The sequence below is a fragment of the Guillardia theta genome (genome assembly GCF_000315625.1).
Source record: "Guillardia theta CCMP2712 unplaced genomic scaffold GUITHscaffold_12, whole genome shotgun sequence".
NCBI classification, from domain to species: domain Eukaryota; class Cryptophyceae; order Pyrenomonadales; family Geminigeraceae; genus Guillardia; species Guillardia theta.
The window spans coordinates 643,479-658,651 of NW_005434662.1; the positions used below are offsets into that span (position 1 = coordinate 643,479).

The 15,173-nt window shown below is 55.9% G+C and overlaps 6 protein-coding genes across 6 annotated transcripts in view; 3 read left to right on the top strand and 3 right to left on the bottom strand.

The window, feature by feature from the left end:
* GUITHDRAFT_161648 (hypothetical protein) overlaps positions 1–556 on the bottom strand; it is a 3,791-nt gene extending 3,235 nt beyond the window's left edge. Inside the window, exons 1-5 of the mRNA XM_005838140.1 lie at positions 517–556; positions 420–463; positions 334–374; positions 237–274; positions 89–190 (exon numbers count right to left, since the gene is read on the bottom strand). The gene's annotated coding sequence lies outside the window, so the exon portion shown is untranslated. The remainder of the gene's footprint in view (positions 1–88; positions 191–236; positions 275–333; positions 375–419; positions 464–516) is intronic.
* Positions 557–1,247: 691 nt separating this feature from the next.
* GUITHDRAFT_134721 (hypothetical protein) lies at positions 1,248–4,380 on the top strand (the record flags this gene model as incomplete). Its single annotated transcript, XM_005838141.1, has 8 exons — positions 1,248–1,400; positions 1,722–2,659; positions 2,829–3,210; positions 3,262–3,327; positions 3,595–3,749; positions 3,792–3,875; positions 3,945–3,997; positions 4,217–4,380. The coding sequence occupies 8 exons, from the start codon at positions 1,248–1,250 to the stop codon at positions 4,378–4,380; spliced, it is 1,995 nt and encodes a 664-aa protein (XP_005838198.1).
* A 2,866-nt stretch (positions 4,381–7,246) lies between these two features.
* On the top strand, positions 7,247–9,554 carry GUITHDRAFT_103138 (hypothetical protein; the record flags this gene model as incomplete). The annotated part of the gene is made up of 14 exons (XM_005838142.1): positions 7,247–7,462; positions 7,526–7,828; positions 7,886–7,994; positions 8,054–8,171; positions 8,220–8,489; positions 8,540–8,651; positions 8,701–8,745; positions 8,819–8,869; positions 8,937–8,999; positions 9,050–9,094; positions 9,142–9,188; positions 9,244–9,365; positions 9,411–9,437; positions 9,496–9,554. The coding sequence occupies 14 exons, from the start codon at positions 7,247–7,249 to the stop codon at positions 9,552–9,554; spliced, it is 1,587 nt and encodes a 528-aa protein (XP_005838199.1).
* A 193-nt stretch (positions 9,555–9,747) lies between these two features.
* GUITHDRAFT_66170 (hypothetical protein) lies at positions 9,748–11,445 on the bottom strand (the record flags this gene model as incomplete). Its single annotated transcript, XM_005838143.1, has 9 exons — positions 9,748–10,053; positions 10,143–10,278; positions 10,326–10,396; positions 10,444–10,536; positions 10,588–10,635; positions 10,685–10,815; positions 10,870–10,906; positions 10,986–11,156; positions 11,380–11,445. The coding sequence occupies 9 exons, from the start codon at positions 11,443–11,445 to the stop codon at positions 9,748–9,750; spliced, it is 1,059 nt and encodes a 352-aa protein (XP_005838200.1).
* A 934-nt stretch (positions 11,446–12,379) lies between these two features.
* GUITHDRAFT_161649 (hypothetical protein) lies at positions 12,380–13,675 on the top strand (the record flags this gene model as incomplete). The annotated part of the gene is made up of 4 exons (XM_005838144.1): positions 12,380–12,416; positions 12,883–12,971; positions 13,019–13,427; positions 13,476–13,675. Coding segments are annotated over 4 exons (735 nt in total), but the record flags the coding sequence as incomplete, so codon positions are not given.
* Positions 13,676–13,921: 246 nt separating this feature from the next.
* Positions 13,922–14,969, bottom strand: GUITHDRAFT_151013 (hypothetical protein). Its single transcript, XM_005838145.1, has 2 exons — positions 14,899–14,969; positions 13,922–14,694 (listed from the first exon to the last, which is right to left on the bottom strand). The coding sequence occupies exons 1-2, from the start codon at positions 14,955–14,957 to the stop codon at positions 14,112–14,114; spliced, it is 642 nt and encodes a 213-aa protein (XP_005838202.1). The 5' UTR covers positions 14,958–14,969; the 3' UTR covers positions 13,922–14,111.
* Between the last annotated feature and the right edge of the window lie 204 nt (positions 14,970–15,173).

The window sequence follows — 15,173 nt, forward strand, 5'->3', positions numbered from 1 at the left end:
CCTCCTCCTCCTCCTCCTCCTCCTCCTCCCTCCCCTCCCCCCCCCCCCCCAACGCATCAGCATCAGCATTATCATTCATCATCTTCACCTCAAAGACATCGCACGGGATCCCCAATCGCGTCTCCAAGTCTGCGTCCAGTCGCCACAGGTAGTCGTACTCGGCGACAGCGGGATGACGGAACAAGGTGTACTGGCAGCCACCTGTGACCCCCACAGCCTGCTCAGCCAGCAGGTACCTGGAAGAACCGTCCCATGTGCAAGTAGTTGACGCTGTCTGCGGAAGAGGAAGCTTCACTTGACTTGACTTCACTCCCTTCCTCCCATCACACTCACAGTTCCCACACGGCATGCCGTTGGGTACGTCCTTTGAGAACCTGCTCGTTGGGCGTCAGGGACCCAGCTCGGGACCAGCTCGCCACCTTTCGTGGAACTCTGGTCGATACTCCAGCTCGATTTTGACGAACTGCTCCAGAGCAGATCAGAGGAGAGCTGGGCAGGATGAGGACGAGGGTCGACCTTGATGGGTACGAAGGTGAGCTCCTGGATCTGCTGGAGGTACGTCCTCCCTGTCTCGTCCTCTCGCTCGAAGTTCTCCGAGTGGAAGATGACGAGGTCGTAGCTGCTCGGGCAGGGCCGTCAGCCTCCTCCACACCGCAAGGGGACATCGCGCACTGGGGAAACTCTTGCAGGAAACTCATGGTGATCCCGCTCACTGCAGATTTCAACCTGAACCAACCGTATGCTCCACATCAGAGCAGCTTCAACGAGCGAACAGATCTGCGTTCCCACTACCATTACCCCCACCGCTTCCTTCTCCTCCTCCTGCTCCTCCTGCTCCTCCTGCTCCTCCTGCTCCTCCTGCTCCTCCATCCCCACAATCTCCATTCCCCCATATCATCCTCCATCTCCTCCTCTTCCTCCATCCCCCCCCTCTCCACTCACAGCTCAAAGTACTTGTCCGACCCGTACAAAAGGTACACGATCGCTGCTTTCGGCCGTCGCCCCCCTCTGCACGCAGGTCATCCTAGGAAAGAGCCTGCAGCTTCTTCTCACTTTCCGCTGCTCTCTGAGCAATCAGGCCCTGCTGCCTCGTGAAAACAAACACACGAAGGTTCCTTCCCTGCCAGCAACCATCCTCTCCCACTGCATTCGGGGTCTCCTGCAACGGCAGCTCAGGGAACGGGCACGTCCAGCAGAGCAGAGGGACCTTCGATGGTAGTGAGATTCTGATGAGCTATGAGGGAAGAATGCCGGGTCTCCCCTCCTCGTGGCAGCATGGGGTGGTCCATGTACTTGAGATACTCCTCGCAGCTCCCTTCCGTCAGACCCTCTTCGCTGCCCGCGATGAAGCCGAATCCCACACACCCGATCGCCTTGAGGTGACAGCACTGAAGGACAAGGTGAGAACTCGATTCAAGTAAGCAGAGTTGATGGCGGGCATGCTCCGATGCATGGCATCGAGGGTTCAGGAGCACGGGGGCTCGAACTTCGAGGAGAGGACAACATGTTCACATCCCAGATCTCGTGTGAGGAAGAGGAAGGAGATCAAACATGAATACTCACTTGAGGCAGCAGCAGCAGCAGCAGCAGCAGCAGCAGCGGCAGACGCTGTCGCCTCGCCCTCCCTTGCATTCCCGACAGCCCGACTGTGCCCGCTTCCCCGCTCGTGCTCAGTCCCTTGTAAACAAATTGACTTTGCTGTTGACTTTGACCCTCATCAGGCTCCCCGGCCCGGCGCCATGGCGGCGCTGGGTATGGTGGTGGGGAAGGACGGGAGGGTGGAGGAGGTAAGGTATGGCAGCCCAGCTCACCTGAGCGGCACCATTGCGCTGGGCGATCGGATCCTCTCTATCGATGGGCGCAAGGTGACGAGACCGTCCGATGCAGAGCTGCTGGCTGAGAGCGGAGTCATGGGTTCCTTGGCTCTAGTGGAGCTGCTCTGCGGAGACAGAGAGGAGGAGAGGTTTTCAGTTCACCTGGTGAGGCAGGAGCAGGGAGAGGAGGAGGAGCAGGAGGAGGCTCGCAAGGAGTCAGCGGGCATCGGCGTCAAGGTCTCCGTCAAGGTCGAAGATGGCTCTACCAAAGTGAGGATCGTGGCGCTTACGGAAGGAGGGGCAGCAGATCTGTCGCAGAGCTTGTCGATGGGAGACATCATGATAGGGGTAGATGGGGTGTCCCTCGCAGAGCTCTCCCTCAAGCAGATCGTCAACAAGTTCGAAGGGAGGCCAGGGACGAGGACTAGGATCCTGGTGAGCAGGGAGGGCAGCATCTATCAGGCTAGCTTGATCCGGACCTCTCCCCTCCGGTCCCAGCGATCCTTGGAGAAGCTGAGAGCACTCAAGGACAGGCTCGCACTCCTGACCACTGCCCCCGCCCCTGAGTCCTACGTGACGTCTGTCTGCACTGACCTTGTGCTAGTCCTGGTCCCGAACAGTGGCTGGACGATCAAGCACGTCGGCGGCATCAGCGGGGAAGGGAAGGCGCACTGGAGGACGACGAGAGCAGAGGACGTGATTGTAGAGATCAACGGAAAGCCCATCACAGACAAGAGCAGCATCTTCCAGCTCCTGTTCTTCCTCGACGGGCCATCCGAGGAAGACGAGGTCTGCATGAAGCTGCGGCGCAAGTTGCCATACAGCGGCAACAACCTGGAGATCAGGTGGGAGAGGAGGACACATGCCGCTCGGCTGCTGCACATGCTGACAAGAGGAGGTTGCAGGGCGAACGTGGAGAGGAGGGAGGGCGAGTCGCCCGTAGTCTCGCTACCCTGTCGACGACTCAGTGATGTTTCATACCTCTTGGACGGCGTCCGGTCACTGCATGTGAAGGTTTGAGTCCTGGACTTGGTCGGGGGAAGTGACACTGCTTCCCTCCCAGGAGGATGGCGCCTCTCCAGCAGAGCACGGGGAACAGGAACGACCGCAGCCCTTGGAACTGCCAGTCAGAGCACAGGAGGAGTCGAAGGAAAGGGGCAAGCTTCCGTTGGAAGCGAAAGTTTCCCTTCATGTCACCAAATCGCCGAGGACGATCGAGTCCACCGTACGAGAGCGCCGCCTGTCCCACTCTTCCGCTGAGCAGGACGGTCGGGAAGACTCCCCCCGCATCAGGGACGCGAGCACGGAGGAGGAGGCAGCAGAGCGGTCGACGAGCTACCACGAAGACCGGAACGGCATGCCGTCTCCGCACTCCTCCTCCTCTCCGGCCAAGGAGGTGAGGATCGGTCTGCAGAGGTTCGGGTTGTAACGCTGAAGTGCTTTGCAGTCGTCCATCCTGAAGTACTGCAGGGCCTGTAGCTTGCCCTTCCTCGAGTCACTCGTTATGAAGGAGGTGACAGTTTCGCAAAACACCAGAACAGCTGCCCTTCCCTTCCCTTTCCTGCCCTGTCCTGCCCTTCCCTTCCCTTTTCGTCCTTTATTCCCTTTCTCCTCCCCTCCATCCCCATCCCCCTTGTTTTGATTCCTCTCAGAAATCCTGCTCCCCCTTGCTCTCCTCCTCCTGCATCTCGCTCTTCCTCCCTCCACCGCCCGCCACCCTCTCTCATCTGCCTCTGCTCAACCTCGTACGCTCCTTAGACAGCTGACCGCCTTCGAGCAGCTGCCTTTCATCTCAAGAGTCTTCTTCTTGCGTCGCCAGGTGCAGCAGGACGAGCTGGCATGTCTGCTGGAGTTGAGGAGCGACGAGGGAGGGAGGCTGGATGAGGCAGGCCGAGCGTTCGCCAGGAAGCTAGAGAGCTCGGCAAGCTCTGTCAGGTCCTGCGGTGACTGTTCTCTCCTCCTCTCATGCTCAACCAGGGAGGCGCTGGCTTGCAAGCAGATGCAGCAAGCTGTCAAGGATCGACTGGCAGACATCAACGACTCGCTCCCGTCGCTGGGGATGTCAAGGGATCGGATCGGCAGGAAAGCTCTGCACTCTCTCCCCTGCTGACAGTGAGACGAGCCGCGCAGGGTCGCCCTCCTCACCCATGGCTTCACTCGTCGCAATGGGCTTCTCAGCAGAGGTAAGAGGAGGGAGGAGATGAGGGGGGTTAGCGGGGGGGCGATGCCTCGAGTGAGAGGAGGAGGAGAAGATTCCAGGCAAGAAGGAGGGGAGGGGAGGAGGACGTGGAGGATGTTCCAATCTGAAACTTTGCACCTCGCCTGCTTGAAGATATGAGCGTCAACGACGAGCTGGTCTTGCAGGCTTTATGCTTGCTCAGCGTTTATTGACAAGTCGAAAGGTGATGGTACAGCTGGCCCCGGTGATCGTGGGGCTCCTGCAGCAGTGAAGGAGGTGGAGACTCGCTCACTTCTCATCCTTCCTGAGGAAGTCGTTGCAGGCCTGGATGGTGGGGATGTCGCAGGCAAGCTGGATGGGGGTCTTACTGGCCGCGTTCTTGGCTAGAGGGTTCGCGCGGGACTGAAGGAGGGGAAGAGAGTGAGTAGATGTTGAATATGTTAGATAGTACAAGTCCGTTCCGGTTGAGGAGAGGGAGAAAAAGGAGTTGAGTGGTGGTAGGACGAGAAGGAGGAGGGAGAAGGAGAGGGGAGAGGGGTTGAGGAGGAGGGAGGAGAGAGGGTGGAAGAAAATGATAGAAGCAGAGAGGAGCTAGAAGGACGTAAGGAGCACGAGGATCAAGTAAAGTAGCAGCAGCAGCAGCAGCAGCAGCAGCAGCAGCAGAAAGGTTGTGCGTAAGGAACCATCCCAGTCCCCTCACCTCTATTAGTAGCCTGACAACGGCCGACTGGCCCGAGCATGCAGCCCAGTGCCTGTCAACCTTATCAGAGGCCCCAGGGGGTTCGCGCGTCCCTCCAGCTCTCACAGAGGCGTCTCGTTGGGAACTTCATCCTCTCCCACTTTCTTCAAGTTGACCGCGTTGATGTTGGCCCGATACCTCAGCTGCCAGGCCGTGAACAGTGAACCCTCCTCTCGTCCTCTCCTCCTACTGTTCCTCCCCACCTTCAGCTCCTCCTCCCAATCTCCTGCTCCTCCCCATCTCCCGTTCCTACTCCCTTACCAGGAGGTGGACGATGGAGACGTCCCCGACCGTAGCAGCAATGTGTAGCGGCTATGCCAGGAGAATCAGAGAGCATTGGAGGCAGGCAGGCAGGCAAGCAGGCAGGCAGGTAGGCAGGTAGGCAGGCAGGCAGGGACAGAGGGAGGGAGGCAGAGGATGGGCGACCGTGTCTTTCAGAGAATTCTCGCAGTTCACGTTCGCCCTGAGGGAAAGAAGCTTGGACACGACTTGGACGTCACTGCAGGAGTGGATGAGAAAGTAGACCAAACCCTGACAGCCCCATCGGACCCGTTGGTAACAGCGTAGTGCAGGCAGGTGTCGTCGTTCTTGTTCTTCAGGTCCAACTGCCCTTTGCACGCCTCCGCCCCTGCCAACGCCGGTCAACCCTCGTCACCCTCCCCCCTCCTCTCCCTCCTCTCCACCTTTGGATCTTCGGATGGCCTCGGAAATCATCTGTACCATCCCCACGTCTCCTTTCTGCACCGCAAAGTGGAAGAACTGCCGATAGGGTCATGAAGCCTTCTCCTTCCCTCCTCCCTCCCCCTTTCCCTCACAGCTTCTCCTCTCCTTGGTTGCCCTTTCACCCTCGCCTCCTCCTCCTCCTCCTCCTCCTCTTCTCCTATTTCACCCACCGTCTCCTTGAACTGATTCTTGGCAAACTCAATATCCAGCGCCAGCAGCGTGCTTAGCACTTCCTTGCTCCCGCCTTGCCATCATCGTCACGACATTCAAGGCCCAAGTGACTTCTTCGTCCCACCCGTGATGGCGAAGTGAACAGGATGGTCACCATCCTTAGTAGCGGCGTTGACTGGCAGGGACAGTCAAGGACATGGCAGGGCTGGACGGTCATTCAGTCACTAACTATTGGCCTTCTTCTTCAGGAGCATCTCAACGATTTCGACGTTGCCGCTGCCGCACGCCAGGTGCAGAGGAGTCTCCCCCAGCTGGTTGGTGGTGTTGACGCTTTCCACCCATCCAAGTCACGGCACACATCGCCTCCCCTCACTCGAATGCTGTCTGACCTCGCTCGGTTGTTCAACAGGCAGGCAACAATCGGAGCCCTCTTGCTCAAACACGCCCAGTGCAAGGCCGTGTCCCCGGCCTGCCATGCTGTTGGATCGAAGGCACAAGAGGATGGGAGCTGGTGGTTACCTTTGTCTTGAGGTCGATCCTATCTTGCATCTGCTGCAGCATCACACATAGAGCATGACTGTCGTAACGGAGACAAACCTTGTTGGTGCTCAGAGTTTGCAGCAGCAGCTTGAGGATCTTTCCATGGTCTTTCTTCCTTCCCTGTGCGGACGATAACGACGAAGAGCGTGAGTTGTTCAGCTTCACCTCAGCTGCGAAGTGCAGCGGAGTGATTCCGTTCTTGTTGATCGCAAGGCATTCAGCTTTCGCTTCCAGCAACATCCCCACTGACAACATCTCCCCCTTGACGACTGCCCAGTGCCTGTGGCGACTGATCAGCCCCACCACCCATGCTCTCGCAAGGCGCTACAGCGGACTATCGCCGTTGTCATTGGTGCTGTTCACGAGGTGGGGGCTCGTGTGGACGAGAATTTGCACCTGCAAAGACTCAAGTCATGACGAGGATACAGGACGAGCACGCAGGTGCCCGCTCCGCACAACCATTTGATGATTTCCGCCTGCTGCTGCCCAGTGCAGCGGGCGGGTGTTCTTGGCATCTCGTTCAACGAGTTGCCCTGTGAGATGTGAGCACATGCAGGTTCGAAGAGGAGGTCTTCGATCACCAGGCTCCACAATTATCGTCGAGTCATTCGGCTCCTTCTCCTGACCTCAGGTGGTCAGCGCAAACTGTGGGACGGGGCAGAGAAACCGTGAGGCATCTCTCGCTGAACTTGAGGTCTGTCTTCAGCCAGCCGAGCTGGTTCATCGTATCCGCCATCTTCAACCTGGTCTGGAAGAGAGCTGGTCGAGGATCAGAATCAGCTACAAAGTCCAACAAGATTTCATCTCAGGTTCCGAACCGTCATTGGCGAGCTGCTCCACGTTGTCGACCCTGCCCTCGCAACGTCAGGACATCAGCATGCCTCTGCCGCTCCTCACCCTTCGTCCTCGTCCGCCATGCTCCTCGTCCTCTCTCCACCTGCCTCAGCTGCGTCCTTGCTTGACTCCCCTCCCATCGCGTCGCCTCCGTCAAAATGGCGAAGCGAAATAACCGCCGCAACGCACCGCAAACGAAGGTCCGTTATGGCCCTGTCAAAATTGTAACGATCCAACGGCCAGAAAATGGCTGAAGGGAGCAGCACGGCGGGGATGACCAAGAAGGAGAAGGAGCGGCAGGAGATCATGCTGGCAGCAGGACGAGCCTCCTCCACCTCCTTCGCCCTCTTCCTCAACTCCCTGAGCAAGAAGATGCCCTGCCCTTACATCATGCTGCCGGCGGTGAAGGACGCGATCTCGGCCGCCATGGAAGTCCCCTGCATCGAGATTTGCCATCAGTTCGTGAGTCGCCCTCCCCCCCCTCCCTTCCTCCTGACGTGTCCAGCATGACGAGCATGGCGGCAGGTGCTGTCGATCTCCGAGCTCATCGCGGTGGTGAGGTACGGGAGCAGCATCCGCATACCAAGGTCCCTCGGCAACGAGCAGGATTTCTTCATCAAGTTCCGGTCGCTGTGCCGGGAGCGAATGCACCCTTTGGTCCACGACTTCACTCCCGAGTCTCCCGTGTACTCCACCATGAAGAAGCTCGTCATGTCGATGCCTCGACTGCCCGACCTGAAGGAGGAGTATGTGAGGTTCACCGTCGATACCCTTGGCGCGTCGTTGTCGGCGGCTCAGAGGGACTCTTTGCTCCTGCTGGCGCATCATGTATGGCAGCGCCAGCTGATCTGTTGAGTCGCTTCCTCTCCCTGACTCCTTGTCAAGGTGAAGGTCATCGAGCAAAACACGCGGAAGGGGTTTGACCAGAGCGCCAAGGAGATGAGAATCAAGAAGCAGGCGGCAGATTTGCATCCGGACTTCTCCTGCCCTCTAGGTAAGACGGCAGGCAGCAATCCTGTGACAATCTTCTCATCTGCTGCCTTCTCCTGCCAGGCATCAGATCCAAGACGAAGGAGGGAGCTGGCAAGGACGAGGAGGAGTGCTTGTCGAACCTGCTGGATACTGAGACCATTCAAAGGATCAACATGCTGCGTACGAGGGACAGGAAGATGTCTCTCTTCTCCTGCTCTTTGTGGGTGGTGCTCTGACATGCCACCAGGGCGGTAGAAAAGCTCATCAAGGAGCTGATCTCCCACATCTACCAGTCGAAGATGAAGGAGAACGAGGATAAGAAGAAAATGCGACCGCAAACCGCTCGCCCGGACCTCAAGTCTTCTCGAGAAATGTTCCAATCGCATGGGACGGCCAATAGCTTCACTCAGTTGGGGAAGAACAAAGCCAGCCAACGGAGAATCACGGTACCAGTGGACCGACAAGTCGTCAACATGTGGTATCAGAGCAAGGGTTTGTACCATACTCCTTACGAGAGGTGAGGAACTTAGTTCAGTTCCCTCTGAGAGCGTTCTGAACTCTACTCAGCCTGTCTGGCAAAGAACTAGCCTCCGGCAACTCGCCGCAGTACTGGTTGGATCCTGAAACAAACGTCTACCGCCTCGTCCCCTCCTACCCCACAGTCGGGAGGCATCCAATGGTTGCAGAGGACGAGGTCAAGTGAAATCCTTTCTGACCACTTTCTGCAGCTGCGAACTTCGCGGCCTAAGTCAGCTGTTGTCCATCAGGACACGGTGAGAAAGTTTTCGGCGTCTCCCTTGGATCGAAAGAGACGAGAATGGATATCCTGTTGACGGAGGGATACAGGCGAGGTTTAACAAGGAGGAGAGGATAGAACCAGCTCCAACCAAGAACGTGGTGAGTAGTGCGGATCAGCTGGGCTGGGCTGAGCTGAGCTGAGCTGAGATGCTCAATGGCCCATCAGGTGAGGGATGAGATCGAGAAGTTGACGATGGGGAGGCTGAAGAGCACCAGGAGGGAGCTGGAGGTGATTGAAAACTTTCCCTCCCTCGACCTCCTGACTTGGCCCGATCCCAGATCTTCGAGAGAGCCAAGACCGCAACGCATAGGAAGATGCAGCAGGTGCTCATGCTCCGGTCCGTTGTAACCACTGACCATTCCTCCCCCAGGCAGACGAGGCGATCCATACGCTGCGCAAGAAGCTGAACAAGAAGCGGTACCGATGTCCACACACCCTCCTGATGAGCCTGAAGATTCCTGTGATGCCCTAGGGGCCTCTCCATCCCCTCCACCCCCAGAGGTCCTACGAGCGTGGCGAGCCCCAGGAGCGAGCGCGTCGCCACTCCTACCCTTGTCAAGTCTCCTCATCGCCCCATCACTGCCCCTCGACCAGGTGCGGCCCCTCCCGATCACTTTCTCCTGCTTGACACCTCGGCAGTCGGTGCCTCGAGCTCCAGCCCAGCAGGTAACTCGCAGACAGCTTCGACTCTTGCAGCTCAACGCTGACATGCACGTGCTAACAGCTCATGATTCCTTCTTCAAGTCTCCTCGGGTGATTTCCCCGATCAACCTGCCGCCCTGACGGCGCTCATACGCTTCCTCCCTCCCTCCCTCTTTCCCCTCTCTACCCTCTCTCCCCTCTCTCCCCTCCCTCTCTACCTTCCCATCCCCCCTTTCTCCATCCATCTTTAACCCTCCAATGTCTCTCCTACGGATTGTTTATAAAGCCTCTAGTCCCTCATAGCAGAGGAAGCAACCTCTCCGAAGGCCGGAAGTCAAACCCTCGCGCCCTCAAGAACTGCAGCACCTGCAGGGCTGCGCTCAGCCTTTGACTTCCTCTCCCACCCTTCCTCTACGAGGAGAAAGGAGTCCAGGAAGGGAGAGATAGGGGAAAAGAGAGAGTGAGACGCACAGGGAAGGAGGGACAGTAGCGAGGGAGGGCAGCGAAAGCAAGGAAGGGAGACGGACTGCATAAGACTATGGCTCACCCCTGAGACGGAGACGCATCCGTTGAGGTGGATCCGGTCAGACTTGTTGAGGACTTCGCAGAGCATCCACTCTAGTGTCTTGTGAAAGATCTGCTCGCCGTCAGGACGAAGCCTCCTCCTCCTCCTCCTCCTCCTCCGCCTCCGCCTCCTCCTCCGTCTCCCCCTCCTACCCCCACACGCACCTCGAATCTTGTCCCCAGCTGCAGAGCAGAGTAGACGTAGTCGTTCACACACTCCGTCGGAGTCTGATCGTACCCGCTGAACATAGCTGGGTTCACCAGCAACCCGCGCGCTGCCATGGCTCCGTCCGCTCCAGTACTGGAGGGAGTATCAGGCGAGATGAGGGGATAGAGTCAGGGCAGCACGAGTTGAAGATGTCGTAGACATCCTGCAGCTGTTTGACGTCCCCGTTGGCGACGAGCGGGACGCGCAGGTGCTGGTTCAACGTCATGGTTGGAAACTTGAGTTTGACCTCGCCCTCACCTCCTTGACCAGCCGGATCGCATCGAAGTCGACGGGATCCGACGGCTTGCTCAACGCCGTCCGACCATGCAGAGTGATGAACGATACCCCAACCTTGACATGCGACGTCAGCCCCACCAGTGACGTGGGTTGACCCGAACATACCTCCTCTGCCAGTCTTGTCAGGCGGAGTGTCTCCTTCAAGTCCGGATCCTGTCAAGCATCATTTCAACGGAGAGGACACTATCAGTCGAGCATCTACCGTGCGGATCTTGATGGAGACTGGAAGTCCAGAGCTTTCCCTCGTCATCTTGACCATGTCCCGAACAAGCTCAGGTTTCTTGAGGAGGGCAGCACCAACGCCCTCCTTGATGGCCCAGCGCTGAGGGCACCCTAATAGAGTCCGTCTCAGGGATACAGACAAAGGGGGCAAGACAGAGAGAATACCGCAGTTGATATCTACCCCATCGACCTTCCCTGCGAGCTGAACAGCAAAGAGTCATCCAAGAAGAGCTGTGAGGTTGAAGGGGAGGAGAGAACAGGTGTCTTGCGCTCAAGCATACCAAGGCCGCCGCCTTGCTCAACTCCATGGCATCGTGCGCCGCGAACTGAACGATCACAGGGCGATCGTGGTGGTTGGTGGTGAACTCGATGTCTCGAGCGCGGCTGGAGGCGATGAAGGATTCGGCCATTATCATCGGGGTGTAGACAAGCTCACAACCCCAGCTTCTCACCTGCAGCCATCTCCACTTGAGCATAGAAAAAATAACGATTACACATGAAACACACAGTGCAAGGAGCGCTGGACCATTGGGAAAGTGGAACAGCACGAAAGAGCAGCAGTTGCAGCAAGACACAGTGGAGCTGGTTCGTCAGGTAGGAGGGCATCAAAAACATTTTCGCATTGGCAGCGAGACATCGAAGCAGTGAAGCACATCATGTAGCATGAGTTCTCACCACGTGGCGGAAAGGTAACTTAGAGAACCGCACCATGGGCGCTGCGATCTGTTGGCAGGGAATCATTCCACCTCCTACCTCGTCACATGGGCAGCAGCACCTTCAGGCATCTCCCCTCCTCCCTTGCCGACTTGAACAGCTCCAACACTGTTTGGTTCTCCATGACCACAAGATTTCTTCTGCTCGTCTCAGTCTACACAGCGCCTCCTTTTGGCATTACTAGCGAGGAGACCATCCCTTCTGCTTTTGACTGCTGGAATGGTGACAACGCTCAACTCCAGACACTACAGATAGGAGGGCTGCGATACTGTGTGGAGAGGAGCAGGAGCAGGAGCAGGAGCAGGAGCAGGAGCAGGAGCAGGAGCAGGAGCAGGAGCAGGAGCAGGAGCAGGAGCAGGAGAAGCAGGAGAGGGAGCAGGAAAGGGAGCAGGAGGAAGGATCGGGGGACAGCACGGGGCAGAAAGGGATGAGGGCAGCAAAGGGAAAATAGAGTGTAATATAATACAGCAGACAGGGGCAGCAACCTAGGAAGGTGCCTACCCCACCCTACACAACATCTGTTTGTTTCGAGATATATGGTGGGGTACTTCTATTACCTCTAAAAAATCAGACAACGCCGGGGGTACCAAGTTGTCCGGCAGGGTACAGTACCCTCAAAAAGTATATTGAAACGGGGGGTGATCGTACACCACAGAGTTGCCATGGGCATCGAGAGGAAGGGGGTAAGGTTATGGAGAAAGCGGGGTTCTTTGTAGGGTGGTAGGGGTGGGTGGTCATCTTCTTTCTGCAGTTGAGACTCTGATGAGGCTTTAGGAAAGTGGGATGGAAGGGGTGGGGGTGATCAGGGGAAGGGTGTCCGGAGAAGGGTACTGTCTGACGTGTCGCTGACTCACACCACCGGTTATTCCATATGTTCAAAAGGGGGTATTAAAAATTAAACACGAGGGAAAAGGGGGTAGGGGTTCGAAGAGAGTGGAATCAACACCGGTACCAGGTACAGATGGTGATCGGATGGTTGAGGGGGGTGGGGTGTGAAGGTCAGTGCTAGTGGCGGGATGCTGGAACTGTTGCAAACACACCTCAAGTCCCCGCAAGCAGTTAGCTTGACAACTCGCACGTCCTGACCCGCTGCCACGACCTTCCATGACATGCATTCTATGATGCTCCATAGTCGCATACATGCTCTCTAAGCTCAATTATGCACTCTTGCGTTTGATCCTGGAAGTGTTTTTGAGAATCATCTAGTCAGGTTGCCTGTCGGAGGATAGCAGGCTCGGTCTGTTGTACCCCACTGCACAAACTCCGTTTGAATATTCATTGTTGAAGGGTTTAGATTATAATCCCGTAGGCTTGCATGGTGTACATTCCATGATGCAATGACAACTAAACTTTTTGTCTTTGTTTGTGGACTAGAAAATTCTGAAAGATGCGCGAGTTTTCTTATTCGCCCCACGTTTTGTGAATTGGGCTTGGATTACACACTCTCTGATTTGGATGGATCAGGAACCCTTTCTACCTGTGCGATGGCATCTGCCATCGGCCTCTCACCAAGTCGAAAGCGCGGTGCAGAAGCGCTGGGCAAAGATGCAACGGTTCGTCAACAAGGGAGATTGTTCTATCTCACTCATGGTTGAAACAGGACGCCGAGAAAAGAAAACGATTCCTGTCAAAACTTGAAGCTCTGGAGAATCGATCGCTGGAAGTGCCTACCAAACCAAGTCCCTGTGCGACTGAGGCTCAAGTACCACAGAGCTCAGCTTCCGCATCTGCAACTGTTACTGCACACCTTGACTTGGAGATGCCAGCTAAATCTAATGGCCAGACACAAGACTGCAGGAAAGGCAATCATGCTGGCTCAACCAAAGTTGACAAGCTCCCCGGGAGCGCTAAAGTTTCCGGGAAAGTTCATTCTCGACCTGACGTTCCCATTGCCTTGAACAGCAGTTTAGATCGCAGTTTAGAGCGTGGGAGGCGTCAAGAAGCTCGTGGTAGCACAGGAAGTTCGGGCAACGAGCTTCGTGAAAACCTCCTCTCCCCCGATCCATCAGGTGCTAGAAGAGTGATGGTTGCTAATGACCTGATGGCCTGTGACGTAGATCCCCGTGGCTCTCGACAGGGACGTGCAATCTTAATTGCTCTAATAAGCTTGATTTTGGGCATCTGCGCTTTAGCCTTATTCCTGATCCAACCAAACACCTCGAACGCGAACGTGTTGTCTTCCAAGAGCGAAGCTGGAAACAGTCCTGGTACAGCAGGACTGGTGGCCGTGGATACGAAACAGTGCAAAGATTCAGTTTGTATTCGCGCGAATGCCAAAGAAGACCAGCCTTCCTCTCACAAGAAATCTCCTCTCGCCCAGGCACTCAACGGCTTCAAGACTGTTGCGTCTAAAATTGCAACACAAATTGAGCATACCGAAGACCTCGAAATCAAGGAGAGGTGGGCACTGGATGATTGACGAAATGGATGTGTCGAACGTTTGAGTGTATGTATATATCGTTTTGGAAACTGAAATCTGCCCAAAAAATAGCTAATGAGACATGAATGAATACTGCTTTAATGTCGAATAAAGGTTACTCAGCGAGTGATAACTATACAAAGTGAAGAGGGATGTCGAGAAAGTTTTCGGGAAATGAATAAACTGATTGCCTGCTGAAATTCAAAGCTTTGTCCCCACCGGGCTTACTAAACCCAGACTTTGATCCAGCCAGTTCAAAACGAGTGCAGATGAATCAAACGTTCATATACAGCGCCAACACGTCCACCACTCCCAGAATCACAAATATTGAGGCAGCCCACGATATTCCATAAGTGTAGTATACGAACATTGTGACTGAGACAGTAACTATCGGTCCAGAAACAAGCCAAACAAGCCAGTCTGATGTTGCCCAGCGCCCCTCTGCGTTCGAACTATCGAAGAAGGAATCCTGTATTTCATCGCTCTCATCCGATGTTGGATGCGTTTCATTTCTACTCAATGGAGCAGACGCAGTTGCATTTGCCTGTGAGCTGTCCTGTGACTGCAATTTCGCGAGTCGCAGCATCGCTTGATGTTTAATCATCGGCTTATGATTCACCGAGGTTGAGTTCTTCTTGGCACCTAGCGCGACCACTCGTTGTGCAAAGTTCGCTAAGGCTTGTAGACCTCCTCCTTTTGTTCTCGAAGCGTCTATGTTCACGTTGCCGGTCCCAACCTTGTATAGTAGCTTTTCTGATCGATTGTACTCCACCGAATCAAAAATGCAAGAAGCCGCCACCACGCAAAGAGCGAATACCACAAATGTGGACATCACTTTCGCTATGTTTTTCCTCCTGCTATGGATCAATGCGAGTCAGAACCAAAAATTGAACGAACACGTCTCGGCGCAAGCAAGTCACGGCAGCTAGCAACGAGCACTGCAGGGATGGGAGGGGAGGAAGTGAGCCCATGAGAGAGGGTTGATGGAAGACATCAAGGTAGCAAGCAACGTCATCTCGCGCTGCTAATCAGTGTTCCACACGCAACCATCTTCTGCACACCTGGCCATCATCGAAGACATCTCTATCCCGCAACCTGCTTCCATATCGCCCCCGTCCATGCTTTTTGTTCTATTTCAGGGAGCAACGTTCAGAGGTTTGCTGACTTGAGACCGCAGACGATGGGTGACCAGAGACACATCCGGGGCGGGCCCACAGTCAGAATTGCCCGTTACTTCCAATTTGACTCGAGTAACCGCCAGACCCCCAGACGTCAAGCGGCATGTCCGAGAGGCATGGCATGGGAAGGGGAGTGGCTGCGGGTACCTCGGGAAGGT

What these genes read in the sequence shown, in the direction of transcription:
- GUITHDRAFT_151013 (XM_005838145.1), bottom strand. Translation starts at nt 14,957, where the DNA reads ATGGACGGGGGCGATATGGAAGCAGGTTGCGGGATAGAGATGTCTTCG. An exon ending in ATGTCTTCGATGATGGCCAG is followed by an intron (nt 14,695 to 14,898) that starts GTGTGCAGAAGA and finishes ATTGATCCATAG; the next exon opens with CAGGAGGAAAAACATAGCGA.